This window comes from Callorhinchus milii, unplaced genomic scaffold, assembly GCF_018977255.1.
Source record: "Callorhinchus milii isolate IMCB2004 unplaced genomic scaffold, IMCB_Cmil_1.0 Scaffold1, whole genome shotgun sequence".
Lineage (NCBI taxonomy): Eukaryota > Metazoa > Chordata > Chondrichthyes > Chimaeriformes > Callorhinchidae > Callorhinchus > Callorhinchus milii.
In genome coordinates, this window is record NW_024704742.1 from 92,742,151 (window position 1) to 92,756,937 (window position 14,787).

Genomic DNA, 14,787 nt, shown 5'->3' on the forward strand with positions numbered 1-14,787 from the left:
TTTATATTGTGCACTCTGGTATAAGGTGTTATATAATGGACAGCAGTTGCAGAAGCCACTTAATGTATTGTTAACTAAAGATATTTCAAAATAATTTACAAAGTGGGTAGCAACCAATGCTGAGACGAAGTATAGCAAACCCCATTTATTACCAAATTTAAATATCTTCACTACCATTTAAAAGTCACCCCATCCCCACCACTGTTTCCCAAATTCAAAATTGTAGTCAGCAAATTGAACGTGACACAATTAGGTTATTCACTGATACATTCAGAGAACACCTTCCATCAAATAAATCGTTATCTGCCTCTCATGCTGATATTGACTTTGTAAATGCTGTTGTTTGGTTCTGATGGATGACAAATGCAACCAAATGGTTTATTGCTTAGCAAAATACTACAGAGGTTTTACATCTCTCCGCTTTCACTTAATGCTTAGTAAGACAGGCATTGGTTGAGTTTTACTCTGGTTTAAGCTGCGGCTGTAGTAAATCCTAATTAGAAGTTTGGAATGATATAAAAACATGGAATTTGATCATTTGGGATTTATAATAATAATCATTGCATTTAATATAGCGTCATATCATGTCACTGAAAGGGCTAAAAGCACTTCACAGGATTTATTGAAGTGACTGTGTATTTGAATGTGAACACAGCAGCCAATTTATACACAGCAATGCTTTACAGACAGCCACAAAGTGAATGACCAATTTTATCTGGGGGAATGTTAGTCAAGACATCGGAAGAAACTCCCTTCTCTTTTCAAATATTGTCATGGCACCTCTGACAACACAGGGCTACCCAGCACTGCTACCCAGTCAGCCTTGACTGTGAGCTCAAAGTCCTCATGTGGGGCATGAACCCACACCCTGAGAATGCTACCAACAGAGGACTGAGGGAAAACCACCAAAGTAGAATGTTTGGAATGCAAACCTAACCTGGCTTTACAGATCACAAGTCGAGTGTAACCCATTAATATAATTTACGCAGGATTTTCAAGTGGCATTCAAGTGGCTCATTAGCCGGTTGAATTGAAAACTAGTTTAACAATAGAAAGGAAATGAAAAACAGGAAAAATATTGTTTTGAGGGTAATGAGTAAGTAATAGTCCTGCAGGAACTGATTGGTTATTAGTTTTTTTTACAGGACAAATTATTTGGAAGAAGGCACTTTTGAGAATAAAATGTGCCAATAACAAGAGGTTAATGTGAGAAATTTGGTATAATACAATGAAATTAATCAAGATCAGGATTTCAATGACCACTGAAAAGAAAATATAAAATGTGTACTTGAAGGGATGTCCATCAGCAAAGTAGAAAAAGGACTTGGGAGCATTCATTGATCTTTCACTAGAAGTATCCAGTCAATGTGAGGCTGCCAGAACATGTACAGTACTAGGAAATATTTCAAGGATATTTGACAAATAAGTTATAATTTCATATAGGTTACCGGAATAGCTGCATTTGGAATATTTTGGGCACTCAACCTTCAAAAAAGAAATTAAAGCTTCAGAAAGGTTCAGGAAAAAGCAACAATGATGATTCCAGTACTTAACCCGCTCAGTTATGGAGGCAGATTTCTGCAATTTAACTTGTTCTTACAAGAGAATGCTGAACCAAATTCTGAGTGGAAAGGATGACATTGATGTAAATTGATTATTTAATTTAGACTTGAGCAAAAGTGGCATTAAAATGAATACGCTTGGAATTTCTCACCTGATAGCAATGTACAGGCAGGGATTTCACCTGAAGAAACCATCATGCTGGGGCAGGACATATAGTAAAGTGATCAAGGGATTCCAGAAAACAGGGGAAACAAATACACAGGAAATGCCAGACTATGGTCTTGGGGACACTGAATCAATTTTCAGTCACCCACCATTCTCAAGCTTTGTGTCCAGCCAATCCTCACTCCTTGCACATACTTTCACTACTGCTTAATTAAACAGACCTTAAAGCCAATAAATCAGAATTTTGTCAAAATGAGGTGCAGCTAAATTAAGTTTACTTTCACTCAGACAATAACCTGGATGGAGTTTTTGTTAAGGATAAATTTTAATTACTATTCACTGCACAAATTACCCAAATTCTGCTTTGGATAGGTGACAGCCATATGACATGTTCCAGTGTGACTAGAAACTACATTCAAAACTTTGATATTTCCTGAAAAACTGTAAAGAGTTACTAGCGTCCTCTTCAGAGCCATGGTAGAGAGGCTATGAAGGTGTTTGTTCTCAGCAGCTCAAAGACTTGGATCACACTGATTCTTGAGCAGGTTTCTCCATGTAGTGACTGGAAGAAGGAAGAGTTATTTTGCATCAAGACACCATTATCTTTTTGAAACACACGTCAAATCTCAAATCGTAAACCAAATTGATCATCTATAATCTGTTCTGTTCTACTGGAGTTCCCCCCAACCCCCTTCTCTTTTGATAAGCTTTACTTATCGAATATTATCTAATGGTCACTTAATGTAGGAAGCATTTCAAAAACAGTAAAAGATTACTGTTTTTCTGAAGAAAACTAAAAGTGCTAAATTTATCCAAAAACTTGTTTTCCTTATCTGAAACTGAACGTGTTGCAAATTCAATTAATTTTAAGTAGAAAGGCTAGTCTTGAATAAAATGAAGCAAACCATACTTGGATTGTTCTTTTTTAAATGGAATCATTCTTCAGTTACAGCACATTATCAAACACTGTTCCCATGGTACACAGTACACATTGTATTGTAGTACGGAGCGAATCTTGCTAAATTGCTTGCGATGGCCCAGTTGACTTGTCCAGTGATTAGTACAAGTGTCTGTGTGTTGTGCTGCAGATGTCTGTTTTGCTAGTATGGTCTAAATTGTGGCATTTCCTAACAGATTCCTTACTAAGGAATTTGAGTTGTGCAAATGGGGAATCTTTCTGGAAATTGGAACTATGTCACCAACCCTCTGCTCCAACGCAATCCTTGGATAAGCTGATAGCCAACAACCAAGTACTCAGGAGAGAGAGCTTTTCATGAACCAATAGCTTGAATATTTATAAAACTACACTTAATGACACATTCATCCTACTGCCTCTTAATATAGTAGAACCCTGCCAAAATGCAGCTTGTTACAACTATGGTTCATTGCTAAGGCGTGTGCCTTGCATTGGATTCAGTACATGAACTGGTTCATTCCCACTGCTGCCATGACTTCCTGTATGCCAAAGTATGTGCACAGGAAGTGGCGCTGTCATTTCCTGCATTCTATGTGCAGAAAGCAATGTCAGTGGCAGCCTGATTACCCAGATATCGGCCACCTTGTTGCAACTCAGGGCCTGAGAGATTGGACTCAGGCGACCAGGTTAGAACAGTACTATAGTTTCCTTTCTGTAGTATGATTATGAATCCTATCCGAAGCACGTGCCTCCATGTATATAGTGCAGTACTCCATGTATCATCTCACAGCAGAGCATCCTGAATTACACCATATACACTTGGGAGGGATGTTCCTCCAACTGATCTCTACTGTTGTACAATACTGGATTATGTACCATATTCAGGTTCATCAGCTTCAGAGAAAGGTTGAGAGGTCACGTTGTTGAAATGAATAGTGCTGCTCTCAGATGAAATTAATGGCTGTTCCTCTGAATCTCCCTTTTCTTCATCTGCCTCAAGTTCCTGTTGCAGAGCGTCCAGCATTTCCTGATAGGCTTTTCTGGCTTCTTCAGTGATCTCCACCATTTGATGAAACTGGTTCTGTGAATGAAAGGTGCAATTTCACATTGAACAATTGTAAGCCAGTGTCATGACAGAACACATTCATTATCATCAACAAAAGAGGTTCTCAACGTCTTTTTAGCTTCTGAGTCAGTGGTGGCCAATTCATATCATAAACTGGCATATTTTACACACATTTTAATTCCTGTGGCATGTGTCTAAAGTCCCATAACCTGAACAATTGGTATGGCTAGAGTCAATAAGATCTTTACTGGAATATTTGCACTTAATATTTAATTAAAGTACAGTGAGAGAAAATGTTGCACGCCTCAAGAACTAATCAGGTACTTTTACTTGTATTTGTTTTTTTCTCCATCCTTGTCCATGAATCAATTGTCCACAATACTATAAATCGCAAACTGTGCACTGTGTCAAAAGAAAGTTTTGCTTCTTCAATCCTTATATCCTCTGATATCACCTCAGTACCAATCCAAGCAGTTGAAATGGACATGTAAGCATCACAGAGTATAATGCTTAAAAGCTGCTCATCTATCAAATTACTGAAGAGCTGAGTGATCAAATACCAGTCTTCCTATTAATTCAGATTGCTTATGAGCCAACAAATACTTTCATTGTTAACAATTTCCTAGGATTACCAATTAATGTAATTAGATCTGACACCGTACTACTACACACAGTGTGGGTGCTGACAATATCTATAGAATTCAATTCAATGATGTCTCACAAAACGTTTATATTGACACAATAAACTACATTCACTCAGACCTTTCTGGAGGGGGTTCAACTGTAAATGCATCATTCTTCCTGGTTGTAACTAACCTCAGCCCCATCGTAACTGAAGATTCCAAGCACACTAACAGGAACTGGTTTATTCACACATTGGCCCAGAGCTTTGCGATTGAGAGCAAATACAAATGGAATCTCTTGTTCACAAGCAATGCTGATGATATTATGCAGTGCATCATCCAAGCCACCTGGTAAAAACAGAAAGTAATTATATATAGCTAGCAATCTCAGACACAATTTACTAGTGCGCCTACAATTCACATTATCTGAAGTCCAACTGAATTTCTGATTTGTTGAAACATTTTCACATAGTTCACAAATTACTGTCCTGTGCAGAACCAATATTCCTCATCCTAAAATTCAAACCATGCACCAAAAGCTTCAACTGCTGGCACATCCAGAGAAATGTCAGTGTCCCAGGGCCAGCAGTTTAATTTAATAACCTTACACAATGCTTAAATACATTGATAGTAATAACATGGACACCTGAGTAGCTTAATACTTCTGACATGTAAGGTCACAATAATACATATATGATTTTCATTTCTGCACCTTCTTCCATGCATGTTTGAACCCAAATAATTAGGCCAATCTAGATTTTTGTTTTTTTCTGCAGCTTCTGTGAAATGTAATTCTAAGTGCTCACATAACATGCACTTTCAAATGATATCTCTGCTGATTCTTGCTCTCTCTCCATCGCGTAGTTGACTACTCAGTAAACATGTATTTCCTACCTCTGGACTGTATTTTTTCACAGTTGGGCGAGATGATGATGCATTTTAGCCTCTTCAGCTTCAGGTGTTTCAAAACTTCTCTCAGTCCCATAACAATCCTACGTTTTTTCTTAGCTTTGATTGGATCTTTTTGGTACAAGCGATCTTGAAAACGGACAAGTTCTTTCAGAAGGTCTGTTACACAGCTATCAACATCTTTACTAAGAACCTGGCTGCAATATCTGAAAAGAAAAATAATACTATAATAAATAATCCTTGCATTTGATCCACAACTTTCATGTTGTCGAGATTCACTAGGATGGTACCAGGGATAATACATGTATTATTAAGAGACTTTCAAAGGTTAATTATCAAAATTATGAATAGCTTTGATAGAAACTACTTCCATTGCAGGGTGAGTCAGCAAGAAAAAGGCATAAATTGAAGATTAGCACCAGAAACAAAAAATGAAAGAACTTTTTTTTTTACAGAGGTGTGTTTAAAACCAAATAGTGTTGAATAAATGCAAAGAAACAACAACTTGCATTTATATAGTGCCCTCCACACGGGGCGGCGTCTTAAGAGTGCTTAACAATGGTGGAACCCGAGCCAGGAGGAGGGGGAAGGTGACAGTAGGTGCAGTCGAAGAGGAAGGTCTTCAGGTACGACCTGAAGATGGGGAAGGAGGGAGTGAGGCTAAGAGGTTGAGGGAGGGGGTGACAAAGTTTCGGGGCATAGTGGCTGAAGCCATGACCACCGATGGTGAAGCGGAGGGTTCGGGGGACACGGAGGAGGCCAGACAGTAGAGCGGAGGCAGCGGGTACTGCTGTGGGGAGACAGGAGGTTAGAGAGATAGGGGAGTGCCAAGGAATGGAGGGATTTAAACACCAGAGTGAGGATCTTGAAGTCGATCCACTCTGTGACAGGGAGCCAGTGGAGTTGGCAAGGACTGGAGTAATTGGGGTATGAAGTTTGGTGCGGGTGAGAATGCGGGCGGCAGAGTTTTGTGAATTTTGTGAATAGTGGAGGAGGGGAGACCGGTGAGGAGGGTGTTAGAGTAGCGCAGCCGAGAGGTGACAAAGGCGTGGACAAGGGTTTCGGCAGCTTTTGGGGTGAGGTATTGGCGGAGACGGGCAGTGTAGTGGAGGTAGAAGAAAGCGGTGCTGGTCAGGGACCGGATGCGGGGGGAGGAAGGATAGCTGGGAAACAGAGAGAATGAGACAACTTGAACTGATCAGCGAGTTAATTTTCTTCTTTCGTATGGCAAGAGAGGTGATTAGTTGCATTCAAATAACCAAATCCATGTCAGTGAGCCAGTGGGTAGTTTCAGATGTGGTTTGGTTTAAGTTTGAGATGCCACTGATGACAAATATAGCAATGCTCTTGTAGATGTGGCAAGTGCGCCAAAATGTATGTGATGTGCACTGTATAAAAATACGTTATTGTTATAGTGAGTCGGACAATTTCGCTCCTCGCTTATAATGCGGTTTATAATGAGACAATGGACTCAACTGACCGTATTATATGGGTTTTTCTGTTTTCAAGCGTTTACATGGATCTCCCCTCCCCCTCACTCGGTCCCGGGATCCGAAACTGTAAAGCGCTCTGAGACGCCATACGGCGTGGAGGGCGCTATATAAATCCAAGTTGTTGTTGTAATAATATTTTAAAGCACTGCCCATAAATTCGGATACCTATGAAGGTTACTCTCCCTTAGTTTGCAATTTGCTTGTTTTCTCCCTTCTCTTTTGAAGACACTGATAAATGATAAATATGATAAATGACGACAATCTATTACGTGTTAACACAACTAATGTCATCAAAAAGCAACCAGTCTTCGATTTGTTGATAATAATCATCCTTGCATTTGATATAGAGCTTTTTCACCTCTTCTAGACATCTCAAAGCACTTCACAGAATACACTGTAAAGATCTCCCAGTATGATTAGCAAAATGATTAGTGAGTCAATAATAGAGGGTCGTAATTTAAGTATAATGACTAGAAGAAACAAATATTTTTATAGTGTTGTTACAAAGACAAATAGTTGTTGAATCTGACTCCATAAAAGCATTTAAAAGAAGGTTGTAGGAAAAGAGCATAATAATAATTGGAGCAGATAGGTCTAATAGGGTAGTGAATACCAGCACAGTGCGAACACAGAGCGAACACTTTTTTTTGTAGCCCCAAATTTAGTTATGATTTTATAGACGTTACCATCTGCTAGTAATTTCTGTCATGAGGTTTTTGGTTTGCCATTTTGGGTAGTTTTTGTTTGCCTTCTGTCTCACAGCAGGAAGAACATCTTATCAGATCACTGAATAACAGAATGTTTACTGCACAGAAGCATGCTGCTGGAATAGTTTTAGGGTCCATTGAACCCAGAAATGACACGATTACTGACTTTATATGGGCTGTTACACATAGCTGTCATTTGTTATTGTAGTTCACAATCAGAAACCTTGATGTCATCACACATCACCAATCTGTAGTTTTGCAATGTATTAAAACTTGCTTTTTAAAAAAAAACTCCAATCAGTTAGTCAATTGGTTTCCAAGGCTGACAGGACTCCCATTATCTCTATCTGGAATAGTGTGATCAGCTCTGAACGTCTTTGCTGCATCATCATTCTGTGTCCAAGTGAAGATTTACCTAATCTTACACATCATGGATGCACCAAAACACAATTTTTTTAACAAGAGGTCATATGTAAACACATCAATTAAACAATTCTTCTATTACTGCAAAATGCAAGTCAAATCTAGATAAGCTTTTAAAAAACACAATATTAACTGGTCTTGAATGAAATAAAATAACCTCCTCTAAGCACCAACAACAAAAAAAAGAAATATCGTTGATCAAAAACTCATAAAATGGGAGTCCTAATAAAATGGAGTAGGTTAGTGGTTGGAGCACCCGCCTTGCAAGCGAGAAGACCCGAGTTCAATTCCCTGCGCTATATCAAATGCAAGGATTATTATTACATTATAATAAAGTAACATATAAATGTTTCCTTTATTCTCATTAAAAACAGAATGCCTCAGCCTTGAGATGTGGTTAGAATACTTCATGCTCGGAGATGAAACCACCTCTTCCTGTAAAGAACTGTTAAGGTTTTTTTGTAAATGCAAATGTTGAATCTCTTGCAGTTTAGTTCCTCACAGACTGCATTAAAGTAAACGTCAAGGTACTGCAGTTAAGAATGCTCAAAACTTCCCCAAGCAGTTCACAGTATATAAAACGCAATACATAGGTTTATCATCATACTATCATGGGTAGAGCACAAAATAACAACTACTGCAGGGCCTAGATGGTCCCATATTAAGTATATAAACACAAATGGTTAACTTGAAATAATTTAAAAGAACACTGAACAAACCACAAGGAAGATCACTGATACAGATTTACTTCTTCAGCTTGTACATTGTAATGGAGGCTAGTTGTGTAGAATTTGGCTTCATTCAAGTGACTCAGTAGCAGAAACAAGCTAACCCAGTGGTGGCCAACCTGTGGCCCGTGGGCTGGAAGTAGCCCATGGGGCAGGCAAGAAGCCGCCCCACCCCAACATTCGCACGAGTCTAGGTCAGTCCGTTTTTGATCGGTAGTGTGTTTTCACTTCCTTTTTGATGAATATTTCTTGAATATTGAATTGATTCCTTCTTGATTGAATATTTATGGCATAAATCAAGAAATATTCAATCAAGAAAACTTATTTTGTTGGTCAACCACCACTGAGCTAACCTAAGTGAGAAGGAAATCTGAGCTCTGCACACATTACTCCATCTGCACAACCCACCTCCTCCTGCAAAAGAGTGGCATACAGAGGCTTAGTCAACTGGATAGCTTATACATCGTGAATGAGTAATGGGTAGACCACTTTATCTACATTCCATGGGAAAGTATACATTTTACCTACGTGCAATGTGAAAACATGAGTCCTGTAATTCAGTGGTTAGAGCACTCGCTCTAACCACTGTGAGAGACCTGAGTTCGATTCTCGGCAGAGCGAAACCGTGGGCAGGTTTCCTTACGCCACATGACTAATTTGGTCACTCATTCCACGACTGCTTGTGAGACACTGCTGTGCACAATTGGCTGCTGCGTTTCACCCACAAATATACAGTCAATTCACTTTACAGTATATTCTGTGAAGCGCTTTGAGATGCTTAGAAGACGTGAAAGGCGCTATATCGAATGCAAGGATTATTATATTTATATTATAATAATCCTTGCATTTGATATAGCGCTATGACTATTGCTCAATTTCTCTCCCTCTTACAAGTACTTTGTTTCCACTTGGCCCAGAAACCAGTGTCTTGCTAAGATCTGGAATGTTTGTGTGGGGATTTCAAAGCACTGTGAGTAAAATGTCCCATCTCTCGCTCCTGTCAATGACATATTTAATAGCACTGGGTTAAAGCACACGCTTTAAAGCAATGCTTTTATTGCACCTTACTGTTTCCTGCAAAGGTTTCTTCTGGTCCTGCTGTTATAAACATAAATAATTAGAAACAAAAGTAAGTTACTTCTTCAATTGACACGTTTCCATTTTTAAAAAAAAATATGCATTCACTTTTGCTGGGAAACTGGAATGGAGGTACAGAATAAAGGTATTTGGAGATAAGAAGTAGAGACATGTGCTTGCCCACAGGAGGGTCTGTATTTTTGATTATCAATGGTCTAATGGTCATTTGAAGTCAATGATAATCTAGAAATTTTCCCTGGCAAATTCATACAATTTAATTTATGTAATAACTTTCACATTGAGAGGATGTCTCAAAGTGCTTTACACTGCTGGTTGGCTGAGCACCTGAGCTGGTGGGTAGGAGCTGAAGAGGTTGTGAAGAGGAAGGATGACCAAAAGCACGTAGAAAGAGGTACGGTTGAGTAGGCTTTGAGAACAGGGAAGGGAGAAGTCTGAGAGAGACCTAGAGAGGAAAGGATCCAAAGTTTGGAACCTTCTAAGACCTGAAACATATTTGAATTCTCTCCCACTATTTATTGGTAGGCTGAGATAGACTTTGATAAGAGTTTGATAAGTCGTTCTAATACACGGCAGCAATGTTTTATTAATCACTCTTTTAGAAGAAATTGAAGAAATTATCACTTGCAGTACTTACTCTCTGAATCGTCTACTGTGAATCTTGGGACGATTGGGATTCACCAGAACATCTGCTGTATTGGTTTCTTCAGAAGTCTTTTGCGTATCAGAAATGGATTGTAAATTTTCTTCAGATGGCGACGATGTGAAATTGACCAAATCTTCTGTAGAATCTAAATCCAAGACATTTGTGTTAGCGTAACAATCTATCACAATATAAATCTATGATGTAAAAGACTTCATACCTCAAGATCATTTTGGCACCCTTACTCCCTCTGGGTCAGGATCACTTTGACTCCATCCCAAAATATGGTCAATATGTGTAGGGGAGATGGAGACAAAGATATGCTCATTTGATATTATAAAGTAGTCATTAACTTGATAAGATTCTAGTCTCAGAGCTATGCTTCTCAACCCATTTTGGATGTTTTTAAACTAATTTTAAAATTTAAAATTGCATAGAATGGTGAGGCATGGCAACAGGCCATCTGGCCTAACCTAACCTGTTCTGGAGTTTATACAACAACTTGTATTTACTTCTGCACCTCGTTTTAGAAGCAGCAACAAGTGGAAATAACCTATCGACTTCCACCTTATCAAATCCTTTCATAATTATAAACACCTCAATCAGGTCTCTTCTTGATCATCTCAGCTCTAGAGAGAAAAGCTCCAACCTGTGCAATTTTTATTGATAGACATCCATGTAAATCTACGCTGTACTCTCACCAATGCTACAACAATAATAATAATCCTTTCATTTGATATAGCGTCTTATCATGTCTTCGAGATGTCTCAAATTGCTTCACAGAATACACTGTAAAGTTAACTGACAGTATATTCTGTGGGTGAAATGCGGCTGCCAATTTCGCACAGCAGTGCCTCACAAATAACCGTGGATCGAGTGACCAAATATATATATTTTTGAAGGGATTATTGCACCCCGGAAGGACAGGTGGTAATAAATTCTAGATGGTTAGGAACTTCAGTAAGCAAAAAGTTGTTGTAGTTTAGCCTGGGTGTGGACATCAAGTAAAAGACTCTATTTGCATTCTTTATGGCCTTGTTCATCTGTGCTGCTATTGTGAACCTGAATTCCTAGATCCTTTTGTTCCTCTATCAACAAGGGTATAGTCAGCCGCTTTATTCTTCCTACAAAAGTGAATCGCTTCACAATTCTCTTTATTAAATTTAATTTGCCACCTATCCACCCATTCTGCATTGAGTAGTTTAAAAAAACAATTGTGCAAAGATATTTTGGTCACGTAAAGGTCACATTACTCTACCACAAAGAAAGAGAAAGGAAATCAAGCATTCTCTCACAGCACCCCTTAATCTATCACTAACAGCCTGAAGGCTATAATCCTGAAATTGCTATGAAAGCCCATTTGCAGTCTTGCAATAGCACACCACAATTATAGGAAAATCCATGGATGGAACATGCCCTGCTATCCCAGTTGAAAATGCACCAGGAGCAAATTGGTTAAAGAGAGCAAGTGAAGAAAACAGATTATGGAATCACTTCAAATGACCTATTTATTCCAGTATATAATCTTTGCTGCTTTCTTTTTTTAAAAAAAGGGTACACAGAATATTTTTGAAGTCAATTCAACAGATTAAAACCTCTCCCACATAAATTCATACCTGATAATTCTATGCCTATTATTCTAATACTTGCTGGACCATTTATAATCCTTGGCCAGAACAACGGTATGAATTTTGAAACACATTCCTACCTTTGTGATTGATATCCTCACCTTTCTGTAGAAATGCAATTTTGTAATTTAAACTATTTAATCTAGATGTGGGAACTAGTGAATATCTGACACCCCCTACCATGTTTAATCTACCACCTGAATGCATTTGTAATTGGGAACAATATCCCTTTTCTCTTTTCTGGGCACAAACAATTCTGAGAAAAGAATTGAGGCTGTCGTAAAACCTGCCAAAAACCAAACAAAAAATGTTGCAAGTTCCCTTGTCACAAAGCCACATTTACCCTAAAAAGATAAATTAACTTTGTAACGTCTTCAGAATGTTAAATCCAGCAAATATTTATATTTACACAGCTCCTTTCATATCAGGAAATCAGGAAGATATCTCAAAGCGCCTCAAACAGCTGACTCAAAACCCAAACGAGAAAGTGACCCAAAGTGTAGTCGAAATACTGTATAGTGTATAAAAAGCTTTTTTAAGTTTATAAGATTCTAATTTATTTTGAAAGGGAATTAGATATTGGAAAAAGGGAATACTGTATTAAAGGGTAAAGGGAGCAAGTAGATGATTAAGATGCTCCCCCTTGGTGACATCATCCGCAGACATGGAGTTAACTTCCACATGTATGCGGATGACACCCAACTCTACCTTTCCTCCTCTACTCTCAACTCCACGACCACCGATGTCCTGACAGCCTGCCTGTCCGACATCGAGTCCTGGACGAGAGACAACTTTCTTCAGCTCAACGTGCGAAAAACCGAGGCCCTCCTGATTGGCTCACGTCAGCGCCTCCGCACCTCAGGCGCTGACACCATCAGCATCCAAGGCTGCACTCTCCACCTCTCAAAGCCAGTCAGGAACCTCGGCGTTTTGTTCGACCCTGAGCTGTCCTTTCTCCCTCACATCCGCACCACAACTGGCACCGCCTTCCATCACCTCCGGAACATCGCCAGACTACGGCACTACCTCACCCCTCACGTTGCTGAAACCCTGGTCCACGCCTTTGTCACCTCAAGGCTGGACTATGGGAACTCTCTCCTCGCCGGCCTTCCCGCCACCTCCCTCCACAAGCTGCAGGTCATCCAGAACTCTGCAGCTCGTGTACTGTCCCGCACCAGGACCACATCACTCCCACCCTCGCTCGCCTCCACTGGCTCCCCATCCCCCAGAGGATCGAATTCAAGATCCTCATCCTCACCTACAAGGCCATTCACGGCCTCGCTCCCTCCTACCTCTCCAACCTACTATCCCCCTACCTACCTGCCCGTACCCTCCGTTCCTCTGGCTCCGGTCTGCTCCACGTCCCCCGCCCCAATCGCCCTACCATCGGTGGTCGGGCCTTCAGCCTCTCAGCCCCGAGGCTCTGGAACTCCATCCCCACAGTGCCTTCGCCGCCTCCTCCCTTTCCTCCTTCAAGGCCGGTCTCAAAACCTTTCTCTTTGACCGAGCCTTCAGCTCCCCTCTCAACTCTCTTCCCCCTTCTCGCTCCCTCCCATCCCTCCCCTCACCCTGACCATTTCCCCCCTCCTCGCTCCCTCCCTCCCCTCCCCTCACCCTGACCATTTCCCCCCTGCTCGGTTCATGACCCAACCGTGCAGCGCCTTGGGACGTCCTCCTGACGTGAAAGGCGCTTTATAAATGGAATCTTGTTGTTGTTGTAGAATAACAATGATAATCGTTGCATTTTTGATATAGCGCCTTTTCACATCTTCTAGATGTCTCAAAGTGTTTCACACAATATAATATAAAGTGAATTGAGTATGTTTTGTGGGCGAAACGCGGCAGCCAATTGCGAGCCAGAGTAGCTGGCTCATGTACAGAACAACACAAGCATAGACTTGTTGGCTTGAATGGCCCATTTCTGTGCTGACATATTCTGTCACTCTCTGACGTGTAAATAAATTAAACAAGGGAAATATGTGGACAAACCAGCAAGTCAGAGATAATTAAATGAACGAAATTGAAGTGACCATTACTTTAACCGTTTTGAAGGAACATGCTTTCTATGAATATGAGGAGATGACTCTGCCCTAGCTGGCTGAAGTCTGATGCTGTTCATATTTTTCTTTTTGGAGCTGTGCTGCACTGAGATTTCCAGTACACCCACGCCAAAAGTGAAGGTGTGGGGCGGTGTCAGTGTAAACTAAACAGTGGTTGCTCAAGTTTGGAGAGTAGGCTGCTTTAGCCTACTTCACTTCCTTCGCCCCCACCCCCCTACCTTTCCCTTCTACTGATGGTGTTGATTCATGTTGATGATAGTTTGTTGTTTTGGTGGATGTTTTACCTTTGCTCAGACACAACTTTGCATAGCACACTGGATTGCTCAATGTAATCCACAACATGAACAAATTTATATTTATACAACACTTTTCACATCAGGAGGATGTCCCAAGGCCCTGGACAGTCCAGGGTTTGCCTCAGGTGAATATTAAATGCCAAAGAATATCAATCGTATTTCCTCATTCAGATACTTCACATAAGTGGAGTCCTGTAGCTCAGTGGTTAGAGCACTCGCCTTGCAAACGAGATCCTGGGTTCAATTCCAGGCAGGACGAAACCTTGGCCAAGTTTCCTTACTCCACACGCCTAATAATAATCCCTCCAAAATAATAATAAATTGGTCATTTTCAATCCACGACTGTTTGTGGGACACTGCTGTGCGCAATTGGCTGCCCCATTTCGCCCACAAATATATAGTCAATGCACTTTACAGCATATTCTGTGAAGCGCTTTGAGACGTCTAGAAGACGTGAAAAGCGCTATATCAA

General features: G+C 40.2%; 1 protein-coding gene across 1 annotated transcript in view; it reads right to left on the reverse strand.

Annotated features, from left to right (window-relative positions):
* Positions 1 to 745: 745 nt before the first annotated feature.
* Positions 746 to 14,787, reverse strand: part of LOC103182844 (selenocysteine insertion sequence-binding protein 2) — a 54,090-nt gene continuing 40,048 nt past the window's right edge. The window contains exons 14-18 of the mRNA XM_007900001.2: positions 10,326 to 10,479; positions 5,228 to 5,448; positions 4,527 to 4,681; positions 3,521 to 3,725; positions 746 to 2,290 (exon numbers count right to left, since the gene is read on the reverse strand). Coding sequence (XP_007898192.1) covers positions 2,241 to 2,290; positions 3,521 to 3,725; positions 4,527 to 4,681; positions 5,228 to 5,448; positions 10,326 to 10,479 — 785 coding nt within the window. The 3' untranslated portion in view covers positions 746 to 2,240. The remainder of the gene's footprint in view (positions 2,291 to 3,520; positions 3,726 to 4,526; positions 4,682 to 5,227; positions 5,449 to 10,325; positions 10,480 to 14,787) is intronic.